Source organism: Rattus rattus, chromosome 10 (genome assembly GCF_011064425.1).
Source record: "Rattus rattus isolate New Zealand chromosome 10, Rrattus_CSIRO_v1, whole genome shotgun sequence".
Classification (NCBI taxonomy): Eukaryota; Metazoa; Chordata; class Mammalia; order Rodentia; family Muridae; genus Rattus; species Rattus rattus.
The window spans coordinates 70,883,117-70,908,296 of NC_046163.1; the positions used below are offsets into that span (position 1 = coordinate 70,883,117).

Here is a 25,180-nt window from a genome sequence, read left to right on the forward strand (position 1 = left end):
TGTTCTTAATGTTAAAGAAGACTGACATCAATTTCCAGGCCATACATGGAGTGATACTTATACCATGCCAGATACCCCTGAGGATCTTTGCGAGTATGCACAGTTCTGGGCTCAGTCTCCAGGAAGGAGGTTTAACAAATAACAGATTTTCCTCTCAAAACAGTGAAAGCACCAGGCTGGTCTTATAATGTCCAATTGAGCTTTGTTACAAAAAAGACCAGAGACTTTATTAGGAAGACAGCAGTTGTTAGCCATGCGGGCGGCTGTTTCAAAGCCAGCGAAAGCTCACTGGAGCATGCGTGTGCCCAATTTTCAGTGTAACCTATATCCTGTTCACATTTTGCCTCATTCTGTTCTTCAGTAACACTTAAAAAAGCCCAACTATGTTGCTTCTTGCTCATGTTTTAATTTCTAGGCCGATTCACTTTATAACAAAGCAATTCTGGGAAGTTCACTAATAGAAGAATAGAAGAATGCTTTTTTTTTTTTTAAGTAACTTTGTAACATAATATTTTAGTGGTACAGTTCTCGCTCTGTAGCCCAGGAAGGCCTGGAACTATGTAGACCAGGCCAGCCTCAAGCTCACAGCACTCTTCCTGCCTCAGCCTCCCGAGTGCTGGGATTACAGGAATGAGCCACCATGCTGGGCCCTGAGACTTCCATTTTAAAACTAACTGTGCATCTATTTGCATTTTCTTTTCCTCAAAATGCTGAGTTTGAAAGTATAAAGTTGTCTTCTTTTAAGCTAAAAATGTAGAAGTTCATGGTCTTTTGGGTTTTTTAAGGCCTTTCAGTGCTGTCGCGTTTCAGTACGTCAGTGCGTGACTCTGCTAGAATGGTACTGACGAGTTCTGGTTCACAGTAACAGTCCCAAGTGCTCAGCTGGGATTGGAACCGTGATACAGCTTTCACTAATTGGTATATAGTATGCTTTTGTCTAGTTTAACTAGACACGAGAAAGAGCAAAGAGAAAATATTTTCATGTATACAGAGCAGACTCTAATAAAGTAATGCATAAAATTTTGTTAAGAAGAAAAATTAAAAAGAAAATAGCTTGCACTATTTCCAGTTGGCCTGTAGTTTCTAAATATGAAAGCAAGATAGGAAAATGCTTGCAGAATGGAGGCCAGCATAGTGGATGGCCTTATTTCCTGCAGAATAGGGCAAGGCCATGGGACTGCCAAGGAGCTTCTCACCTATGAGTGCTAAAGGCCAAACTTGCAACTACGGCTTCCCAGCTGTGTAAGCAAGGCCAACTTGCATGGAAGGCACAGGGTGACATCATGCTGAAGACATCACAAAACACAGCACAAGTCACTAGAGCACAAGGGATCTCAGAATGATTTTAACTGGGATCAAACTGAGAACCACAAAGAAATGGGAGTGAGTGAGGAAGGACTCCAGGAGTTTTCTGTTTTGAATGCTACCTGTTTTACTCCTGTTGGAGACTAGACACTCGGAACAGATAGTCAAAATTCCTTTTAACTAGAGTTGTCTTCCAATTTCAACAGCTAGCTACTGTGTCTGTTGCATCCCACAGCTATATAAAGACTGACCACTGAAAGCAGTTCGAAATGACAGCTCTGCTCTGTCATTTCCTACACATAGTAGTACACAAAGGGCTTGAACACAAAGTTATGAAGCTCTGCAGTACAGCCATAAAGGTTTGCAAGGGACCATAGGGGATGGTCTCTTTGGATCAAAAAAAAAAAAAAAAAAAAAGAAGGTAAAGAAATAAACTTCATACAAACCAACCTTAAATCATCCTTCAGGGAGTTTTGCACTTGGGTTAGTACTATAGAGAAAGGCTGAGGCACAGAGAGAACATATCTGAAATGAAACTATCATTAGTGTGAACGAACCTTCACCTTGAGACATGACTGTGCTCACTGAGATCCACCCAAGGACTGACCATCGGAATGCCTATGGGTGGTGATATGCAGTGCTGCAATGGAAACTCTGGTTAAAGTCACAACCTCCACAGAATTCCTAGTTCTTTCACTAAGAAAATCAAGTTCAAATAAAAAGTATGCAATTCAATTTCTGGAGGGCTGCTGAACAGTAGGACACAAGTCTCTTGGTTTCTCACGCGAGCTTGCTCTACCAGAGACAAAGCTCCCTTCCCCTCAGCTCAGCACTGGACAGTCTTTGATGTGAAGCATCATGGTAGGGTGTTGAAGAGGACTCTCCAGGGAACGGCTCCTCTGAGGGTGATCGGGAAACCACGGCAGTGCTGGGCTGACAGCCATCTTCCTCAGGACTCGAGCAGTGCGTGCCACCTGCACACTTGCTGTCCCTTGGACTCCTTCATTGCACTCCAGTGTCTGAGCTCCTCCTCCCCAGAGCTGTTCAGACCTAAGGAAATCCAGCCTATCATCTCCTTCCTTTTCATGCTGCGCTTGTTATACACAGACAGTATCAGAGTCACGTCAGAAAGCTGAAACAAGGCCACTTGAAAAACAAAAGTTTCCTTGTACACCGGATTTGGCTGCCCTCTGCGGGTGGATGTCTTGCATTTGGACATCTCTTGGCCCATGGAGTTCAGCAGTGTTAACTTAACATATGTATCTGAAGGAAGAAAACCAATACACCACAAATATCATTTGAAACAAACTGACAATTTTCTTACGATAAATGCTAAAATCAGGTAGTTACACTTTGTAAGGATATGGTGTATACCATGTTTGATGGAAAGTCAACTAACTCGATTTTGATGTCAATGCTTACTAAATACATAACAAGTACAGAGAATGCTAGCTAAGTAGGCTGAAAATACTTGGGTAGTAGTAATGGCTTAGCCTCACTATTTTTCTAGGAATGGAATTTAAAGGTATACCTCATAATCCTTCCTTCCCCTCCCCCCCTCACTATCCTCCCACCCCTCCCCTGCCCATCACCACCCTATTCACTCCACTAAGCGGGACATCATAGCATTAATAGACACTTAGCAAGCTCAATTAGCCACAACACTACAGCATTCCACTGTGTTCTCAGAGAGTAGGAATAAACAAACAAACAGAAATGAAGGCAGATGGCGAGGAGGGAAGGAGGGAGACAAGAATGCAAAGGTGACATTGAAACAGCTTAAGATGAAATGTCAGAAAAATCTCTGCATGGATGTGGTTTTTAAATATATATTGAAACATTTAAGGGTCCCAATGAAGCCAAATGCCTTAAGGGGTCAACATTTAGCAAACCAAGTAAAACTTTCTTCTGGTTTCATGCAAGAGTATATTTAATGTGCTTTTGGGGAGGGTAAGTTAAATACTATTGGGTTTCTTTCAGGCATAATTTAATGTAAAATTTTAAGAATGATATTTTAATTATACTCATCAATTATAAAAACATTGATATGATGTTAAGTGTACAAAGTGAAATGTAGCACTTTAAGGCCTTTTTATATGGGACATATATCCTCACTTTAATAGACTTTCCAAGTCTGTTAGATTCATGCAAATGATCTCAGCATGTTGATCCATCATGTGTACTTCATATCAAAATTTCAATTAATTTCAAAGATAATTGCAACGGTCTCATGAAATATGTATTTCTATGATAAATCAAAATACAAAGAAATAAAAATAACTTATTTTAAAAAGTTTTGCTTATTTGTTAATATTCTGAATACCATCATCCATAATCAGAGATAAAGTCTAAGTTAGTTTTATTTAAAATACCACAGATAAAAATGTGCATTGTTTTGGAAACCAACATGGTGGACAGTCTCACTGCTGGCAAGTTTTAGGGCATTTTGTTTTTGCATGAAAAGACAACATCCAATTAGCCTCTACAGGAACTCACCTCGGATTATATAAACCTGTCCACCTATCAAGTGTTTTAGACAACAGAACAGTCCATCTGACAACAGGGGGTGGAAAGCAGTAAAAGAAATAATGACCAGATGTCAATCGTTGGGTGAAAGAGGGTCAAAGGTCAGAATTAAAGAGGAAACACTGTGCACTTGAGTGGAAAACATAAAACTTTAGCATTTTAATCCAGGTAGAGGGTTGAACAAAGGGCTGTTTTGTAAATTTCATGGAATGAAAAAATTTACCATCATTGTGTAATCTTAAACAAAAATTACACCGTTTTAAGAGGGGGATATATTTATAATGGTGTCTTCTTCGTCTAAGGCACATTGAACATATAGAATCATGCAAATTATCAGGCTATAAAAGATAAAATACAATCATTATAGGATCACTATTATTGTGCTACATTTTAATTTGACCCATGCAATATTTAGAATTTGAAATATTCTGGTTACTTCCAATATAATCAAGAATTCGGTTATATAAAATGAAACACAACTATCAGAATACTTGCTTTTGAGGATTGCTCCTATTTCTTGGGGAGAATTTGAGGTTATCTGGTTTACAACAGTTCACAGCTTAGACCCTAAGTATCAGTGAAGGGCTATAATTTTCAATTTAGGACATGATGGTACAATTTTCCTAAAGTTCACTTTGCAAATATCTTACATATCATTTATAAATGCTTTACCCTTATTTCATTATTTTAAAAGTTGGTTTTATTTACATACTAGTGACTTCCTAGCTAACACCACTGATCAAGCTGAGGTTGAAGATCTAATTCTAGTTTTCCCCAAAGGACAGAGTCCATGCTGTAGGTACCCATCAATCCTCACATGTTTACCATGTAACCTTGCCCCTGCCCATTTTCACTATGACTCTTTGTTCTCTCTTGCATATCACTGTATCTTTTCACTTTGCTACTTTTTGATGTCCAATCAAATACTTGTCAAAAATTATTGAGCTGCCAGCTAAAGTCAGCCAGTACCTCTACTGTGACCCCAATCTCTGCTCCATCTCTAGCTGGTGCCCAGTGTGACCCCAGCTCTGCTCTGTCTCCTCCTGCAGTGTGACCCCAAGCTCTGCTCTGTCTCCTGCTGCAGTGTGACCCAAGCTCTGTCTCCTGCTGCAGTGTGACCCCAAGCTCTGCTGCTCTGTCTCCTGCTGCAGTGTGACCCCAAGCTCTGCTCTGTCTCCTCCTGCAGTGTGACCCCAAGCTCTGCTCTGTCTCCTCCTGCAGTGTGACCCCAAGCTCTGCTCTGTCTCCTCCTGCAGTGTGACCCCAAGCTCTGCTCTGTCTCCTGCTACAGTGTGCCCCAAGCTCTGCTCTGTCTCCTGCTGCAGTGTGACCCCAAGCTCTGCTCTGTCTCCTCCTGCAGTGTGACCCCAAGCTCTGCTCTGTCTCCTGCTACAGTGTTACCCCAAGCTCTGTTTTGTCTCCTGCTGCAGTGTGACCCCAAGCTCTGCTCTGTCTCCTCCTGCAGTGTGACCCCAAGCTCTGCTCTGTCTCCTGCTACAGTGTTACCCCAAGCTCTGTTTTGTCTCCTGCTGCAGTGTGACCCAAGCTCTGCTCTGTCTCCTCCTGCAGTGTGACCCAAGCTCTGCTCTGTCTCCTGCTGCAGTGTGACCCCAAGCACTGCTCTGTCTCCTGCTACAGTGTGACCCAAGCTCTGCTCTGTCTCCTCCTGCAGTGTGACCCCAAGCTCTGCTCTGTCTCCTGCTGCAGTGTGACCCCAAGCTCTGCTGTCTCCTGCTACAGTGTTACCCCAAGCTCTGTTCTGTCTCCTCCTGCAGTGTGACCCCAAGCTCTGCCCTGTCTCCTGCTACAGTGTGACCCCAAGCTCTGCTCTGTCTCCTGCTGCAGTGTGACCCAAAGCATGGCTCTGCCTCCTGCTGCAGTGCCACACTGTCTTTGCATCTGTGACTTGTGGTCAGGTGACCACGCCTGGGTTGTCATGGCCTCATGAGCTCATCTGTCTTCACCTGCAAATCTTTCTCAGGTTCTCTCCCAGCCCTCCATGGAGAGACACTCAAGTGTGTTTGGATGAAGGCAATCGAGTCAGACTCTCCAGCCTGTTATTCTCAGAATGTTCTTTCATACACTCAGAAACTGGATGGTACTAACTCTACTTTTCTGTATCTTTGCCAGGTCTGCTTCTCACAATTGCCCTGTAAGACCTTAACTCTACTGATTAAGAAACAGACTTGTGGGGTCAGGCCATTTATCTACGGGGATTTTTTTTTTAAACAATCTCATTGTTTTATGTGTATGGGTGTTTTGCCTAACGTAGTGTGTATCTGGTGCCTGCAGAGGCCATAAAAAAGTTGGATTCCCTGGATCTAGAGTTCTAGATGGTTATGGGCTACCGTTTGGGATTCTGGGAATTGAACCTGAGTTCTCAGGAATAACAGCGAGGGTTCTTAACTGCTGAGCATCTCTCCAGTCTTGCCTTTCAAACTGACTTCTCAATTTAGGGATAGTCACAGCCTATGATGTATAAAGCAAGTTTCCCAACATTTCTTGCTACAAACCTAGTATCTTTTTATGATGTTTCACCTGCATTGATAATGAATTTTTTTGTCATTTAAAAGTTAACATAAAGGATAGAAAACGCTCCTCCCTGTGCATGGTACTCTGAGTAAGAGTGTATTAAGAAAGTCTCTGGGAAATCTGTAAACAAATTTAAGCTATTGGGTATTTACAGTCTCCTTTCACAGCCTTTGTCCAGGGCATGGGCAAGTTTAGTTTACAGAGATACAGAGACGCCGCTCTGTTCCCCATTTAGGTCTGGCTCACAGCCATCAACAGTTCTGGAGTTGGGTAGGACAGTTTCTCTGCACTCCCCAAACGTGCTCTCATCCTCACTACACAGAGATAGTGGAGGAGAGGAGACAGACAAATGGGCTTCAGTCCCCACCCCACCCCCAGCCATCTAGGGCAAACACTGTCCTGATTTTGTTTGTACTGGGAAGGAGGGAAAAGGCTTGCTAGCTTGTGGAGTGATGTTTTTCATTTGCTTGTTTTGTTTTCTGTGTAGGGTAGTAAGTTTTTCCTCTTTATGGTGCTGGTGATAAAACTCAGGGACTATACATACTAAGTACATGCTGTACCCCTCAATTGCATCTGCAGCCCCTATAATTTCAAAGGAGAACAAAATGTGAGAAAATACTTTCTTCATGAGGTGTTAAGGATAAAAGAAGAGAAATACAGAAGTAGTTACATTAGTTCAGAGTATTGCACGCAGACAGAAAACAAAACATTAATCTTTAGTTAACAAAAGCTATGTATTTTTCTGTTAATATTGTGAATAGTAGTTACTTTTTAAAACCCTGTAACTTCTTCTGGCATTAAAAGATAATGGCTATGATAGGGATAATTTATTCTGCAGACACTATGAAAAATTAAAATTCCTGTCACCATACAATTAATATTTTGGGTTTCACATTTTCTTCTTCCCAAATGACTGGAAATAGAAAACATGAGACAGATTGGCTGATGATTCAGTGTTTCATTGTGGTTGGTTAAGACTAAAATGATGCGAGTCCCCTAAGTGCAGAAAACATTAAGATAAAAATAACTCTTTTTCACTCACTGGGTGGTCTGTTTGCTGCCAGGTTTTTGAAGTGGCTGCCTTTGATCACTTCTGCTGATAGTCTTCCAGTGGTGGCGTTGTAAAGGAGCCCAATGAGGATTTCTGGAACAGAGCCATGTTCTAGAGACTGACAGGAGGATGTACTGTCACCACAGGATACCTCAGACAAGCTCACCTGAGAGTCACAACCCTGTAGAGCAAGTATGAAATGGTTATAGTATTTTACAAAACATGGATTATAAAATGTACGGTTGGCTGGGTGAGGTGGAGCACACCTTTATTACCAGCACTCAGGTAGCAGAGGCAGGTAGACCTCTCTGGTCCACACAATAAGCTGCAGGACAGCCAGAGTTACAGAGGCTCTGCCTCAGACATTATCGCATCCAAGTACTACAACAAACAAAGCAGTAAAATGGCAATGCTGTGTGTATTAAAATTACATCATGAGAAAAACAAGGGTAGAGGTGCACAACATACTTCCACTCAATTACAAATAGTCTGTAGACATTTCAGTCAAGTATTGGATGGAGGAATTTCCATATTCCTGCATATTTGTAGACAAATCAAAGATATTTCTTTTTAAAGTCTCTCTCTCTCTCTCTCTCTCTCTCTCTCTCTCTCTCTCTCTCTCTCTCTCTCATATGTGTGTATGCCCACACACAAATACATATGGCCAGTGTACGTAAGTTAAAGGACAGCCAGCAGGGCTGGTTTCTCCCTTCAACATGCGGTCCCAGGGACTGAACTCTGAACTTAAATCATCAGCGTTGGCAGCAAGTGTCCTTACCCATGGAACTATCCTAATGGCTCAACTCAATCACTTTCCTCAACTTACACATGGAAATGAGGTATGTTCTAAAGCTAAAGGACTATTTTCTAAAGAGTTATCAATCTCGAAACATGGACGTGAATTTATTTACATTAAGCATCTCAACTATAATCTTAAAGACAAAGATTGGCACGTGCTGATGAATAAACAAAACTACTGCTATTTTATGGCGACATCTAGGACAGAGAGGCAGAAACACAAACATTTTCTAGATTTTCTAGGCATACAATAACCAAAGGAAAACTGTTGTGGCTGTGTTTCCTTGGAGACAAGACTATCACGGGAGGTAAAGAAGTACACTCAACAATGATGGCATATTCAGCTTCTAGGAAACCTAAAAATCCCAGACTCATATGCACCTTAGAATTTTGGGCTAAAGACACAGAAAACAAAGAACTCATAACTTTTAGGAGAAACAGATGTTTGCCACTGGCACAGCAGCACTTTTCCCTCAGGGACTGTGTGGATGAGCAGGAGAGGATGTGGGAGACTTACACGTCATAGAGGTGAGATCAATCTGTGAACACAGCACAGCCAACCAGCAGTGGAGCAGAGGCCTTCCTTACAGTAACGAACAAGTAACAGCCAAGTTCAGAAGAGAAAAATTCCATAGTGTGGATCAAATAGAAATACCAACTAGAGAGGAACAAAAGACCTATAATATGTTTGAATATGTTCTAAGTGATTCTTGAGAAACTAAATAGTAGTGAGAGTACAAATATAAACTAAAATGGAAGAGACTAACGAAAATGGATAAATTTCTGGAAAGTCTAATAAGAGCAGAGACAGCACGCTGCATGTTCTATAGATCATGAATACAAAAGAGGGCAGCACAAGCAACTTCCAACAAATCTGAAATTTGGGTGAAATGGACAGTCTTAGAGAATGACAGCTAATGGAAAAGTCACTAGAAGAAACAATAGCCCAACCATCTTACTTAAGATTGAACTTGCAATTAAATTAAAAAAAAAAGACAAAAACAAGACGTTTTAGCTGGGATACCTTCCCTTGTGAATTTTAACTGGTGATAATCCTCTTCCCCAAACACTTTCAGAGAGTAAAGAGGAAACAGTTCTTAACTCCACCTGTGTTAAGACTCTAACGAACCCTTAGAATTAAAGCGTAGGAAAGACATAAAAAGGACATGAATCACAGGAGTCACTCAGTCATCAATCTAGATTTACAGTTGCTAAAGAAACTGTTAGCAAATCAAATCAACATACAACATACCACACTTTACAAAAATATCTGCGCAGGGTGAGTGTGTGTGGAGGGGGAAGCAAGATGGAGCTAGAGCACACACAAGGCACTAGGTTCAGTCTCTAGCACTAAACTAACCATAACTAACCATAAACTAGGTGTGGTGGCACATACCTGTAATCTCAGCACTCATGCTGGTAGAGGCAGGAAGATGAGAAAAAGTCAAGGCCACTCTTGTTTACACAGTGAGCAAGGCCATCCTGGCATTTGTGAGACCTGATCTCAAAAAATTTCATAATTTGTTTCCCCTTTGAAACTGTTAACCATTCCTAATTTTCTGTCATCACTCACTATGTTAGGAATCACAGTCAGTGGAGGTCCTAGCCATAATAAACAGCAACAAAGTAAATTAAAGCAATCTTAAGAGGAGTGGGTAAGCCTGTCCAATATACAAATGTACAAAGGAAATCAGAACAAATTCACAGAAGAATTGCACAAAAGGCAAAATCTGAAAAAAAATTGCAAATACATCAGCCACACACCTGAAAACAAAATTTATAAAAAGAAGCATTTATAGACATAAGCATGACGGCTCATGCACCTCAGCGCGGCAGAGAAGACTGAAGCAGGGGGACTTCAAGCTTGAGACTTGCTTGGTCTGCAGGGTGAGTTCTGCACTAGCCAAGACTACACCTTGAGATCTTGTAACAAACAAAAGAAAACAAGCAAAAGCGTTAGCTACAGCCTAAAACACAAAGTATCCAGAATGAACATGATGAGTGGCAAGCTAGCCTACGAGGCTTCTAAAGGAAACTTGAGCATTGCCAAGCAAATGAGAAGTGCTCTACCAGAGAAGCTCACTGAACACGTTAGAGGGTTGTTTGGCAACGTTCTCCCGCAACATCAAATAGATTAAATGTAACTCCAATAAAAATCTCAAAGGTTTCTTTGCATTTTCCTAGCCGCCTGTTAGAATAAAATGTGAACCCACAGCTGCCTGTCAGCCTGGCCACACTATCACCAGGAATGCTCTTGAGGGGGACGAGACCTCTCTGGCCATGTTATTGCTGTAAGAATATCTATTGCTGAGCCCAACAGGGAGAATGTTGAGATCCTCGATGATTACATTCTATCCAAGTCGGCCTTAATGTAACATAGAATCACTTAGATCATAGACAAGGTTGTCCTCTAAGGGTTCATTCTCCATTCCACATCAGAGAAGGTGGCGAACGCAAGGCCTCTGTGTAAGTGGAGAGCAGCACTGAGAGTGGAGGGACAAGGGCAGACTGCACACTGCTGCTCCTCCTCTACTCTTCCTTTGGCAGTCTCTGCAGACCTTGTCATGAATTTAGAACAGGGCTTGCCCAGGTGCCAGTAACTTCAAGCTATTAGCCCAGAGCAAGATAAATTTTGAACCATAATTAAGCTGGTGTAAATGAGTGGTACCACAGACTCCCCAAAGTCAAACTTTCCCCATCTTGCATTAGACTTTATTTTAACGTTTCCTCTTCTTCATAAAGTCTTTTTGCCAGAGGGTGAAGGACTATTATCAATTCTGAGAAAAAAAAATCTCAAAATTTCAGACAGATGAGTGAACTCTATACAGTGTTAATCTTATCCAGATCAATGCCCATTAATGGTGCCTTAATTAGTAGGTTTAAGTTAAGAAAACACATAGAACTACCATTTGATGCACAAGTTTCTACAGAGTAAGCATACCAGGCTTCCCATTGACTCTAAGTAGATCCTAACTTACTTGTAACTACATTCAAAATGTTAAACTTGAAACTGAACTGTATAATAATTGCTGCATATCTGAATAATCTGCTGAATGTAGCCTCACTGTGGCTGGAAGACAGAATTCAGATTCTAATTTTATTTATATATGAAAAAAGTTTTTCATTACACAGAAAAAGGGGGTGGGAGCATAGAGGGCACTGCCAAGTGAGACAAAGGTGTCACCTGTGACAACCAAAGGTGACTTCAGGAGAGACAGTGACCAGACAGGCTGAATCTGTGAGGGACTCATAAACACATAGAGGAGCTTCAGCGTAGCAATTAGAGCAGCTGCAGATAGTGTAAGCCTGAGTGGGGCTGGAAGCCAGTGTGCCTAAAACTGGGTGGTGGTGGTGTAACTTGGGTTTGAAGTGACTGAATGCTTAGATTGAAGAAACTCACTCAGCCGGGGCAGGGGAGCGTACTGGCTCAGGCAGAACATGTGTGTGCAGAGGAGTTTCAGGCAGTCACTGGTCCAGGCTTCAACCTACATCACAGGACCCAGCTTCCCTTCCTTTCTTCCTCAGGCTCACCTCCTACACTTGCTTTCATTTTCAGGCTCTCCCTATTGGTTGCCAGATGGTTTCTGGGAGTTATGGGAGTTGTGAGAAAGTGAATGGCTTCCAGAGGGCTCGAGACCTGCAAAACTGGATAGTCAGAGTCAGGAAGAATTTGGAAGAAAGTCTATGTTATGGGTTGAACACGGTCTCCACTCACAACTTATGCAGGAGTTTACACTTCAATGTTATAACGTAATAGTATAACCTGACTGTCTTGTTTAGAGGTGGTTACAGCAGGTCATTTGGGTGAAACTCTCAAGACTGAGTCCTTGCGGCTTTGTAAGGAGAGGAAGAAAACACCCTCTACCCCTCAAAACACACAAACTTATACCATGACTTAATGCAGCCAAGGGAGGCCCTCACAGAGCCTGACCCATGTGGATGGCTTTTTTTTTTTTTCAGACTCCAAAACTATGAATTAAACACACCCCTTTTCTGTACTAATGTCTTGGGTGTTGTAGGATAGTAACAAAAACTGGACCAATGTAGTTGCAGGCTGGAACCTGAAATAAAATCTGTGTACAATGGACATAAGAGAAAGATATGGATGCTTGACCACTAAAGCTTTCTCAACTGAGTCATGTGCCTCTGATGCCCAGTTACAATGACCTCTGTCAGGCTCCTTGCTGGGCTCAGTGTGTGTTATTAGCCTTACCACAGCCAAGCCAGAGGAAAATATGGAACAGAGCCTGGTCACCCCAGCTTCTCAGGAGGCTAAAGCAGAAGGGTGGCAAGTTCAAGGTGTCTGTGTTACCGAGTGAGGCCAATCCTTGCCTGGGTAGCTTAGACCCAAACCCAAATCTCAGCACTCAATCCTCATGAGTCCACCTTACAAGTGCTGAGATTACAAGTGTGTGCTGCACATCGGACTTTTCTTATCTTAATATAAATAAATTTAATAACAAACATATGGGAATAATATTGTTAGAAGTACACTGAACAGGATGAACAAGATGTTTTTATTTTTTATTGTAAATATTCTGAACTTCTGCTGTGTCTTTTTCTCTGACTCAGGGTTAACTCAAAAATGCTTATAATTTGCTTGTTAAGAAACATAGATCTGGGTAGGGAATGGCTGCTACCTCATTTCCTCTATTCTGCAATTGTATTTTAGCTTTATGATACAGAACTCAGTACACATGATCCATTCCCAGGTGGACTGCTCCTACTGTATGGGTATTCCTCTCCAAGTTGTATATGGTAACCTCTCTGTCTACTCCAGGTCTTATCTTTTCCCACATGACTTTGCTATAGAGTCCTTCCCCTAGTACTTTCCAGTGCTTGCACGCCACAACCCACTGCAATAATGTTACATGTCCTCTCTCCCCTCTCTTGAGCTGCATTCCATGATGAATAAAATTCCTTTCTCATTAATGTGTACCAACAACCTAGAACATCTGGCAAATATGCTGTGCACTTTAGAGGTATTTGTTGAACAATTTTCTAATTTCATTACAATATGGTCAAAGGATGAAGTTTTTATGATAGTAGTTCATGATATTTGTGGAGAATTCCCTTGTGGTGTAGCATATGGTTGGCTTTTATGAATGTTTTCTGTGTATTTAAAGAAAGCACATATTTTAATATCATTGGACAGAGGTTGGACAAGTATACATCAAGTTGAATCTATTCTGTTGCTGAAATCATCTGAGTCCTTCTTTGTGCTTTACTGCTTAACTTACCTCTGCTTCTATAGACTTTTCTATACATTTAACATATAGCATATGTCTCTTGACTCACCACAGCCTCTATTTCATATCTTCTTTTGAACTGAATATAAATGAATGCTCTGGTCATTATTTTAGCAAGTGTCTATGAGTAGAAGGTCTCCTGGTTGCCTGGAAATATCTGGAGTTTCCTTTCCATGTTGAATGATGATTTAGATGGCATGAGAATGGAAGCTTCTAATCACTCTGTACCTCTGCATAGCCTCTACCTTCCCTGGAGCTGTTGAGAAGCCTGTGGGAGTAACTGCAGCTTCCTCCTTTATTCCCTGTGCTCAGTCAGTTTTGTTTCCCTTATGTCTTTCAAGTTGTATTCTTTGACTGTAGTTTTCCTGGGTGTGTAACAATGTAACATTTCCATGTGGGGCCATGCTTTTTCCGCCTGATGTTCTGTCCATTTCCATGCCTTGTTTCTCATTCTGGAGTTCTTCTTGGAAAATATGCTCAGCATTTTCAAATTCCTTAAACCATAAAATGTACTTTTCACTTCATATGTGTGTGCACGTGTGTGTTTCTGTGTGCAAACCCTGCAGTATGTATATGGAAGTCAGAGTTCAACCCTGGTGCCCATTCTGACCATTTATTTTAAGACAGAGAAGTGTCCCATGCTATAAAAGGGAGCCCATGCCTGACATTGTCTACATGGCCAGGAACCAAAGTCTAGATAGCCCAGAGACTTTGGATAGAACCAAACAGGACAGAAAAAAAGTCAAGGAAATTATTTCTAATAACATTGTTTCATCACTTAGACTGGATCCCAGTACAGCTGTCATCAGAAGGGCTTCATCCAGCAATTGATGGGAGAGGCAGAGACCCACAGTAAAACAGTAGGCAAAGCTCAGGGAATCCTGCTGAAAAGTGAAAGGAAGGATTGTAGGAACGAGAAAGGTCAAGGACACCACAAGAAAATCCACAGAATCAACTAAGCAGGGCTCAAAGGACTCAGAGTGAACTGACAATCAGGGAGCCCGAATAGGTCTTGTTCCCTCTTCTGTTTATATATTATGGTTGTGTAGCTTGGTGTTCTCGAGGGACTCCTAACAGCTGGAGTAGGGGCTATCTCTGACTCTTGGGCCTGCTGTGGGGACCCTTGTCCTTCTATTGGCTTGCTTCGTCCAGCTTTAAGATGAAGGGATGTGGGTTGGGGATTTAGCTCAGTGGTAGAGCGCTTACCTAGCAAGCGCAAGGCCCTGGGTTCAGTCCCCAGCTCTGGGAAAAAAAAAAAAAAAAAAGAAAAAAAAGATGAAGGGATGTGTCTAGTCTCATTGCAACTTGATATGCCAAGTTTAGTTGATATCCCTGGGAGGCCTGCCCTTTTCTGAAGGGAAAGGAGTGGATCTAGGTTAGAGGGGAGATGGTAGGGAGGGACTGGGAGGAGAGGAGGAGAAGGAAACTCCAGTTGAGATAATATATGGGAGAAAAGCAAAGAAGGCCGGTGTGGTGGCACATGCCTTTAACCCCAGCACTTGGGAGGCAGAAGCAGGTGGATGTCTTGAGTTTGAGACCAGTCTGATCTACAAAGAGAGTTCAGGACAGCCAGGGCTCTGTTACACAGAGAAATTCTGTCTTGAAAAACCAAAAGAAGGAGAAGGAAGAGGAAAAGGAGCAAGAGGCCTCTTGCTCACTGCTGCGTACACCAGGCCATCTCCTATCTCTACTTCCCATATCACTGTTGGAGTGTTGGGGATCTGAACTCAGTCACGTTTGCACACTTACAAAGCAGTGCTTTATCCACTGAGCCATCTGACTGGGGGTTCTACTTGGTTACTGGTTGAGTCTTCTGGGAAGTACTGAGTGTCAAAACATGGGCTTACTATAATGCTAGGGTCCTGGACTTGACTTCCTCATCCATCATATTCCTGAAAAATGAAAAGCTTCCTTTCTTAGACTTGCAACACTGGCTGAGCTGCTAGTTTGTACAGTTCTGTCCTCCAGAAGTGACCTCTGGACACAATGGAGGGTGAGCTTATTCAAACTGGCCACTGGACTCACACAGCGGGGTACAATGGATTATTCCTATACAGGTTGGTGTGTTCTTTTCAAAATTATTTTTTAAAAGATTTATTTATAATGTGTGTATGTGTCTATCTGTCTGTCTGTATATATGAACGTAAGTACCCTAAGCTGAAACTATAGGTGGTTGTGAGCCACCTGACGTGGTTGCTGGAAACCAAACCTGGGTCCCTTGCAAGAGCAGTATGCACTGTTAGCTGCTACGTCATATCTCTGGCCTCCATGTTGGTGTATTTTAAATGCACGGAATGTTTCTATGAACAAATGTTTTAAATGAAATGATCTGAATCTGTGTTTTAAGCATATTTTTATTATTAGAAACATTATGTTTTACATGATGCTATTACTCATAACTGTACTTCCTGGACTCTACTGGATTTTGTTTTTAAAATATGACTTTAGTTATTTAAAACAGGATATACACACAATATGGGGCATGGGTGGATGAGAGGAGAAGCAGCACCGTGTCAGGTGAGGAAATGGGGGAGGCAGGTTTCTGAGCCTGCCTGCCGCACACTGGGACGCTAGTGAACAATTAGCATCTTCATGCGTCAGTTTGCCAGGGAAGCAGCTGCCTTGCTCATTGCACTACTTGCCGACTTATTACAAAGCAGCAAAACTTTCGTTTGTATCACAGGTTCAATATGCTATCCTCTCCACCATGGGACAACCTTTTTCCTGCCATTTACCTAATTAAAAAATATTTGGAGATTGCAGAATAATGAGTTGAAGTTATCATTTGCAACCCACCGATGCAAATCAGGATTTCCTCTAAGATGCACTGTGAAAACCAAAGAAGTGGACAGAACTGAATATGAGTGGTGCAGTGACACTAAGGTGTGCTACCCACAGCTGTGCAGTGTCAGGCTCCCAGGCATGGGGACAGAGACTAAGGTTCAATTCCCTTATAGGTAAATGGAAGGCAGCCATTGTACTCTCTGAAAGATTTTCTTAAATTTTTTTTTGTTTAAAGCAAGTCCATTATTTTCAGTGTTTAATATAAGTACTTATATTTCTTTTAGTAAAAATCACTTTATCTGCTTTATATAGTTGTATTATAAATCATATCTCATTTCACACAAAGGGATTCTATGCTTCAAAACATCCCCTACTGCAGGATCTACATATCTTGTTTCTGAATGGTCAAATGACCAAAATCAAATATCCTAAGATCGTGCTGCCCCCTGTTGATCTAGTGTCCTTAAAGTACTTGAGTCTTCTGTGAAGAGAAAATTTTTGTTTCTTAGTATTATAGCTAAGTAATCCCATAATAAAAAAAATGTAGATGGTAAAATACCGAATGCAGCTCTAGATAGAATATAGTATATTCCAGGATAGTAAATGCAAACTCCAGGATGGTGAGAACAAAGGAATTAACTGTCCTCTTCCACAGAAGCCTAACATGGCTGTTTAAAGTAATGCTGACACCTGCTGGAAAGTTGGACCACCCTCAGGCCCAACTCTACAGTGAGCAATGTGTGATTCTTCCACTGAATTGGCAGCACCTGGATCCTGAGCCGCCACATTAGAAGAACGCTCAGAAACGTTAAAGTAGTATTTTCCGTGCATTAGCTCTCTATCTTGGGCATCCTCTTTCAGTCTCATGCAACTGACCAAATAGAGGTGGGGAAATTTTCCTCTAGGAATAATTTTTAAAAATCAAACATAGTAGGCCGTGGTGGCACATGCCATTAATCCCAGCACTTGGGGGGCAGAGGCAGGCTCTCTGTGAGTTGGAGGCCAGTCTGGTCTACAAAGCAAGTTCAAGGACAGCCAATGAATGCTACACAGAGAACCCTAAGTCAAAAAAAAAAAAAAAAAAGGAAAGAAAAAGCAAACACATTTATTTAATTTACTTTTCATTAGTTAAACCCACAAGGAGTACAGTATCACACAGATTCTGTGTCCAATGGCATGTACAGAAACATTGCTTCAGAATTTGGTGTGAACTATCACAAGGCCCAGATCATTTCTCCAGAACCCTAGTGGTCACTGTGCTGCTGTTTTCTTTATCTGTATCAGCACATCTCTTTCTCATGTAGAACTGGGTTTCATCTCTAGCAGAAACTTTAAATTTTAAGAACAGCTGTGTGCTTTCTTTGGTTCCACTGCTGGGCACCACAGCCTTCCAGGTACGTACACCCTTTAGAAGTCCTGTTCTCAGCCGGCCTACACAGGCTCCAAGATGGTGGATACAGTATAGAAACTATCTTAAAGCCAGGTGTGGTGACACATACCTGCAATCCTGGCATTTGGGAGGCTGAGGCAGAAGGATTGTGTGTTTGAGGCCTCAATGACAATATCCCAAAAAGCAAACATGAGCATCACAAAATCTTTAGCAGGTCTAACTCAGTGAGAAGAACTTAGGAGCAACTCTACCTATTATGAAGTCCTTCCACTGGGAGCATCTGTCTTCTGAGAGTCTAGCTTTCTGCAGTCATGAAGTAGAAATCCTTGTTACTATCTTGCCCAGTTATAAAACTATATGAGGCAACAGATGGTGTTATTTCCATAACATATTGGTATCCCAGCTATCTTTGCCCCATTCTATGCTCCTTACTTACCATACTTTGCATCTTGCTATTGGTATGTGTGGAAAAAGTGGGGTGTGGGGAGGTGTTTAGGAAGCATCTGATCTTCAGGATCTTCCCTAACAGGATGACGAGTTCACATCACTACTGACCCCACTTACCAATCCCCATGCCAAAGTGAGGACACCAGACTTGCAGTGTTCTGGCCTTGATGATGACTCCTCTACTCAAACACTTCATGCAGAACAGTAAGTAAGTGCTTCTCGCAGTACTCTGCTGCACACACGCATCATGGGCATCAGAAAAAAAAAACTGTTAAAATAACCTTTTCAGCAACCAGAGACAACCAAAGCCTAGCAGTCTGAGAAGTGTTTTCACAAAGAAAATAGCTAATTACCATAAGAACAATAAGCTTCATAGAATTTAAATTTTAGTCCCCTTGTCAGCCATCTTCAGAAGGGAAAGCATCCCAAGCTGGGAAAACGCTGACAGGGAGGGATGGGCTGGAATGACCAACAGCACTAGCTGTCCTGACTCGGCTCGGCTCCCAGCTCCCAGGAAGGTTTTATACTTAAGGCTTAGACTCCATCTTACTTGGCTTGAGGCTTGAGCTATGTGATCACAACAGGAAAAAGGCTGGTTATAATTCCTGGAACTATTAAATGCTGTAGCTGCTGAGGGAGCAGTTCCAACTGAAGTTAATAGAAGGCTCAAGAGAATGAGAGGAAAATCTGTGAAATGAGATAACTTAACAAACCCTAAAAGCTTCAGTGCTTCTTAGGAATCCAGAGGTCTGTGTACACGGGGAAGGCTGTGCACATGTCCAGAAAAGACCTAGGAAGGCCCTAATCCTCAACTCCAGCTGATCCTGAGGCTCTGTGCATGCAGGACGTGAAAACCAAGGCAGTTATAAACTAGATGTATGAAGGTACATCGCAGCACGTGCAGCCCCATCAAATGCTGCGAGAATTAATGATTCAAGGTGTTTAAGGGAATAGCAGCTGACTAACAATGTAACCAGAGTCTAGCAACTGCACACGAGAAATGACAGACTTTACAAAATTAATATGTCTTTAAGCAGAACGTGGCAATAATGAGGAAAAAAATAAACTGGGAAATGAGGCTGACTTATAGATGTAGTCTTTAATAATATATAATATTTAATACTAATTTATAACATAGTCTTACATTTCCATTAAAAAAAAACAAAAAAAAAGTTTATAAGACAGAAAAACAAAACCAAACAGTACAATTGCAGCAGAACCCAGGAAAGCCAGAAGTGGGCTTAGGAAGAAGACTGTCACCAGATACTCTACTTTTCTTTGGTAAAATTTTTTTACAAAAATTATGTTCATATATGTGGGTTAGTATACATGAGTGCAGCAACTATGTAGACCAAAACAAGGTAAAAGATCCTCTGGAGCTTTAGTAACAGGTGATTGTTAGCAATCTAGATGCTAGGAACTGAACTTGGATCATCTATAAGCACAGCACACACTTTTAATCTCTCTGAACCATCTCTCCAGGACCTTTTTAATTATGTTCAAATTGCTTTGGAAAATATTGCTAAAGATAAGAAGTACACTTCAGCAAATAGAGAATATTTATAAAGAGATATAAAAAAAGCCAAATGAAAACTCTGGATTTGGAAAGTATAATTGAGAGGAGAAATTCAATAGAGAGATAAACAGTATTGAATTTGATGGCTAAGAAAATTGAGAATTTCCAGCCTTGGAGTGAGGAAAATCAACGAGAAAGAGAAGAAAGCCTCAGAGGCCTATGAGAAACATCATCAAACATAACAAATCAGAAATCTTGGGGGAAGGAGCAGAAGGTACAGAAGACACTTCAAAAAATAATGCCTGAAAACATTCCAATTTGAAGCATCACACCTGTGTTGGTTTGAATGACAACTGCCTCATTGGCTCATCTATTTGAATTCTTAGTCTCCAGTTGGTGGAACTGTTTGGGAAGGATTAGGTGGTGTGGCATTGTGGGAAGAGCTGTCACAGGGGTAGGCTTGGAGGCTTCAAAAGCCCCCACCATTCTTAGTGTCTCTCTCTTTGCCTCATGCTTGTGGATCAAGATGTAAGCTCTCAGCAACAGCAGCAATCTTTCTGCCTGCCGCCATGCTCCCTACCATAGTGGTCACGAACTCACGCCCTCTGAAACTGTAAACTTCTAGTAAACTTTTTCCCCTATTTCTTTCTTTGGCCATGGTGACTTATCACAGCAACAGGAAAACAAGAAGACAGAAGTTGGTATCAGAAGTTGGGCATTGCTATTTGGTGCCTGATCATGGTATTTGTTTTGTTTTTCTTTCTTTTTTTTTTCTCTCTCTCTTTTGGGATTTGGATTAGGAAAGTGATTGCTGGAGGCAGGGCTTAATGGGACATCCCAGTAGGAACCTGGAGAAAGTAGTGTTAAGTGAAATGTGGCCTATGGAGGCCCAACTCAGAGGTTTCAGAGGAAACAATGTTAGCAACAGGGCTAGAGACCATTATGATATTTTGGCAAAGAATGTAGCTGCCTTTTTGCCCTTGTCATAAAAATATGTAGGCCTGAGGCTAAACTGAAGTTTTGGACTAATTTTGTTGGCAGAGGTGATTTCAAGACAGCCTAGTCTTGACTTTGTTGCATGGTTATTAGAAATCACTCTTACACAGATCTACAAGGAAAAAGAGCAGCATGAATTTTAATGTTGGAGCCAAGACTTGTGCTGAGACATGAGAAGAACAAAGAAAGGCCTGGTATAAAACAGAAAAAAAAGAAATGGTGCCCTCAGGGCAAGACCCCACTCAGCTAAGCTTCTGACTTGTGAAAAAGAAAAGGCCTGAGGAATTTTCTGCATCTAAGAAACACCATCAAATTAAAGCTTATGTGATTGTGATTCAAGAAGGGGGTCAGCCTCTATTCAGCAGTCAGCCAAGATTAGCCAGCATTAGTCATGTGGTTCTGGCTTTAGAGTCAAGGATACAGGGAATGGGTTATAGAATCCTCCTCTGCAGTTAGGGAAAGCAGATGAGGCTGGGCATGTGGCAGAAGTCCCTGCACAGAAGTTCCTAGAGGCCACAGCATGAAGCTGTAGAAGGAAAGCCTGGATTGTGTTGGAGATTCCAAAATGTTAGAGGTGCCAAAGCACTGGGATATCTGCCAAGAAGAGCTGCATACAGGGAGTAGAACTAGCCCACGAGGGAGAAGTACGTTGCAGTCAGCAAAGCTGGAAGGGTGGAGACATCTAAACCTTTAATATTGGACATAGAGCTATGAGACTTGGAGTCAGTTCTGGGTTTTGGTCTTGCTTTGGTGCAGTATTTCCTCACTATGCCTCCTTCCCTCCATTTTGGACTGGTAATGTATATTCTGGGCCATTGTATTTTGGAAGTATGTAATTTGTTTTTATAGGGAGTTACAATTAAAAGATTGCCTTGAGTCTCAGAAGAGACTTTGGACTTTTAAATTGTATTGAGACTTTCATACTGTATTGAGACTATGAAAAACTATGGGGACTTTTGAAGTTGAACTAAATGCATTTTGTATTATTGTATGCTGTGAGCTTACTGAAAGCCAGGGAGTAAAATGTGACAATTCTAGTGAGAATGACCCCACAGGCTAATATATTTGAATACCTGGCCCTCTGTTGGTGAAACTGTTTGGGAAGGTTTAGGAGGTGTGGCCTTATTGGGACTCACTGTGTCACAGGGACAGGCTTGAAGGATTCAAAAGCCTTAGAACCTGTACATGTTACCTTATATGGAAAGATAACTTTGTAGACCTGATGAGAGAACTTTCGAAGGGAGAGTGCTCTTGACCATTAGAGGTCAGCTTAGTGCCCTTATAAGAGGTACACCTCTTCTCCTCCCTCCCCTTTGTAAGAAGAAGCCAGGAGACAGAGGCAGTCATGGTGAGGTCAAAATCCCATTGCTGTTGGCTTGGAAGATGGAAAAAGGGAGCACGAGTCAAGAAGCAGAGCAGAAGACAAAAAAGGAAACACAAAGCAAGATCCTTTCTTGCAATTCCGAGAGTCACAAGTTTGGACCAATGTCATTCAAGCTTACAAGGTAAGAAATTTTATGTTTTACGTGATTTGTTAAGGCAGGAATGCGAAACCAATATATAACTCTTTACTATCCAATTTAAAAGACATTGAATAAAGCAATAAATCTAAATATTTGTTAATAAACTTCTAATATATACAGATGTAATTTGTATGATAATAACAGAAAAATGGAGAAAGAAAATCCATGAGGCACACGCTAAGCAAATTTTACATACTACTGAAATTAGGTTGGTGCTCGCTTGAATTAAATTATTTTAAATTAAGATGCTAATTATTATTCTCAGAAAACTCACTAAGAAAATAACTTGAAAACAGAGTAGTAGAAAGGTAAATAAAGCAGCATATTAGAAAATACCTAACACGAAATAAAACTGTAATGGAGAGGCAGAGAAAAAAGAAGTAAGAAATAAAATAAAATAATATAAAATAAAGAGTAATAAGGTACTTTGTCATCAGTAATTACATTAACTATAGATGGATTAAACATCCCAACCCAAAGTTGAGGACTGGCAGAATATGTGTCTGACAACATGTCACAATAATATTACAGCTACAAAAGTTCTCTGTTAGATTTAAAGACACGAACGAGGTGACAGTAAAAACTGATTGAAAAAAAAAGATGTATCATGCAAGAATAAACAAAATGAGAGGCAGAGTGGCTAAGCCAGTATCAGCCCAAATATATTCTAAGAAAATTTAATATGAGATAAAGATTAACAACTTATAATGGTAAAAATGTCACGTAACAATATAGCCCAAAAATAAAAGCAACTGACAAAATTGAGAAACCATAGACCCAATTCTTTAGTAACAGTTAAAGTCAACAATGCTTCCTTTTTTCATACAGGAAGAGCAAGAGACACGAGAAGACTTGAGCGCTGCGTGCCACCTGTGTAACAACTATCTGCAGAACAGAGAAGAGTCTTTTCAAGTGCTTATGGGACATTTTCTGTGGGTAATGAGAATAGAGAACTGGTTAGGCCAAAAAATAAGTCTCGGTTAAATTTTCTAAAACAGTTAAAGCAAATTAGAAATCATTAAGAGAAGGAAACTTGAGAAATTCAAAAGCAAGCATGTAAATTAGATCGTTGTAAATAACGATTCAAAGGTGAAATTAAAAATAAATTAGTATTTTGAGACAAATGAAAACAAAACACGCCACAGGAGATGCAGCAAAGTCTAGTGCAGAGAAGTTTAAAGCCATTTGTGCCTATATTAAGAAAAAGTGAGTTCTCAAATCATCAAAACTCTCTAAAGACACAAAGCAAAACTTGAAAATGAGTACACTAAGCACAAAGCAATAAAATAGGAATTTAAACAAAGATGGGAGGGAAAAGACTTTCTAAGAACAACAGAGAAAAATCCAACAAAATAAAAACCGATTCTTTGAGGAAGACCAAGAAAACTAAAAACCATCTAACTGGAGTGGCCAAGGAAGTAGAAGAAAACAGCGCAACTACTTAACTCTCTTTTTTTTCCTACATGAAAGAGGAGCATTACTATGACCTTGAGAAATAAGAAGTTAGTAAGGGACGACTACCTGAAATTTAATGAGTCAGACAACTTAAACAGATTGCAAAAGTTCCTATAAACACATAAGCTCCAAAATGTCTTAAAAGGAAAGAGAAAATCTGAATACATAAGAAACTGAATTACTAGGCCACACCAGGGACAATCAAACTTCCCAATAAGACAACCCTGCAGGGGCTGGGGATTTGGCACAGCGGAAGGGCGCTTACCTAGAAAACACAAAGCCCTGGGTTCGGTCCCCAGCTCCAAAAAAAAAAAACAAAAAAAAAAAAAAAAAAAAAAAAAAAGACAACCCTGTTTCAGATGGCTTCACCAGGAAGCTCTATCCATTGTAAAGTAAATGTATTTTCTACAAAGAAATGTTCAAATCCTAACATCTGCTACATGTGGTGTGAATTTATCTGAAAACAAGGTCTTTGCAGACTTGTGAAGATGTGTTTCAGAATGAGGTCAGCATTATAGAAGTTAGGCCCCTGATACAATACGGCTGCCACTCTTGTTGGAAGAGAAAAAGGACATAGAGATACATAGGTACAGTGCCATGTGAAGATACAACACAGACTGGAGTGACTCATCTACAGGCCAGTGTCACCACCGGTGTAGCCACTGACATCTGACTTCGATGGAACCACCTCCTTCCAGCATGAATTTCAAACATACAGAAAGAAAAAAGATGCTGCTGTAAGTTGCCTGCTCTTTGGTCTTTCGTTATAGCTGCGCTAGCATATCAGCACATACTGAAAAGCTTTACACACATACACACACACACACACACACACACACACACACACACACACACACACACGAGGAGAAGATATTTTCTAGTTCATTCTTGAGAATTACCAGAGCTTGCAAAGGCATCAGAACAAAAACATAATAAACACGTGTATCATTCATGAATACCACAAAAATCTTAAAAAAACTAGTAAACTGTAATGACAAAATAATAGGATTTATTCAGGAATGTAAGGTGATGCTAACAAACGAAAAAGAGCAGTAGTCCGAGAGACGGCCCAGTTGCTAAAGTATAGGCTTTGCAATGGTTAGGATCTCACTTCGAGCTCCAGAACTCACATAAGAAGCCGGTCATGGTAATAAGAGCCTGTGATCCCAGTGACAGTAAGGTCAGAGGTGGAGACAGGCAACTTCCTGTTAGTTTGAGGTTGATAGCTTGAGGTCCCACTAGCTGGACCTTTACGGAGAACTTTCAAACACTGGGCAGCACTTGAGTACCAACACTGGTTGTCGACATGCTCAGTACACACACATGTACTGCACTCACGAAGGTATTCCTTCACACAAACACTCAGCAAGTGTAATAGCACAACAGCGGAACAAGGGATACAAGCTAGCTTCTCAGTAGATACAGACAATGCTTACCACAGAATGCTATAACAACAGCAAATCAGAAGCAAACCGAAGGGAGCTTCCTCAGCTAGTAATGGACATGTATAAATACCTCACAGCTAAAAATTCTTTCTTAGAAGAGTGAATGCTGCTGCCCCTCTAAGAATGGGAACAAGACCGGGCATCTGCTCTTACTACTTACATT

The 25,180-nt window shown here is 41.0% G+C and overlaps 1 protein-coding gene across 6 annotated transcripts in view; it reads right to left on the minus strand.

Annotated features, from left to right (window-relative positions):
• Syt14 (synaptotagmin 14) overlaps positions 1–25,180 on the minus strand; it is a 231,036-nt gene that overhangs the window by 33,968 nt on the left and 171,888 nt on the right. For 4 of the 6 annotated variants that reach the window (XM_032915014.1, XM_032915009.1, XM_032915011.1 and 1 more), the window contains 3 exons: positions 7,406–7,595; positions 3,802–3,858; positions 832–2,568 (listed from right to left, as the gene is read on the minus strand). In XM_032915014.1, coding sequence (XP_032770905.1) covers positions 2,255–2,568; positions 3,802–3,858; positions 7,406–7,595 — 561 coding nt within the window. In that variant the 3' untranslated portion in view covers positions 832–2,254. Of the gene's footprint in view, positions 1–831; positions 2,569–3,801; positions 3,859–7,405; positions 7,596–25,180 lie in introns of those variants that run through there. The other 2 variants (XM_032915010.1, XM_032915013.1) reach the window with 2 other exon arrangements.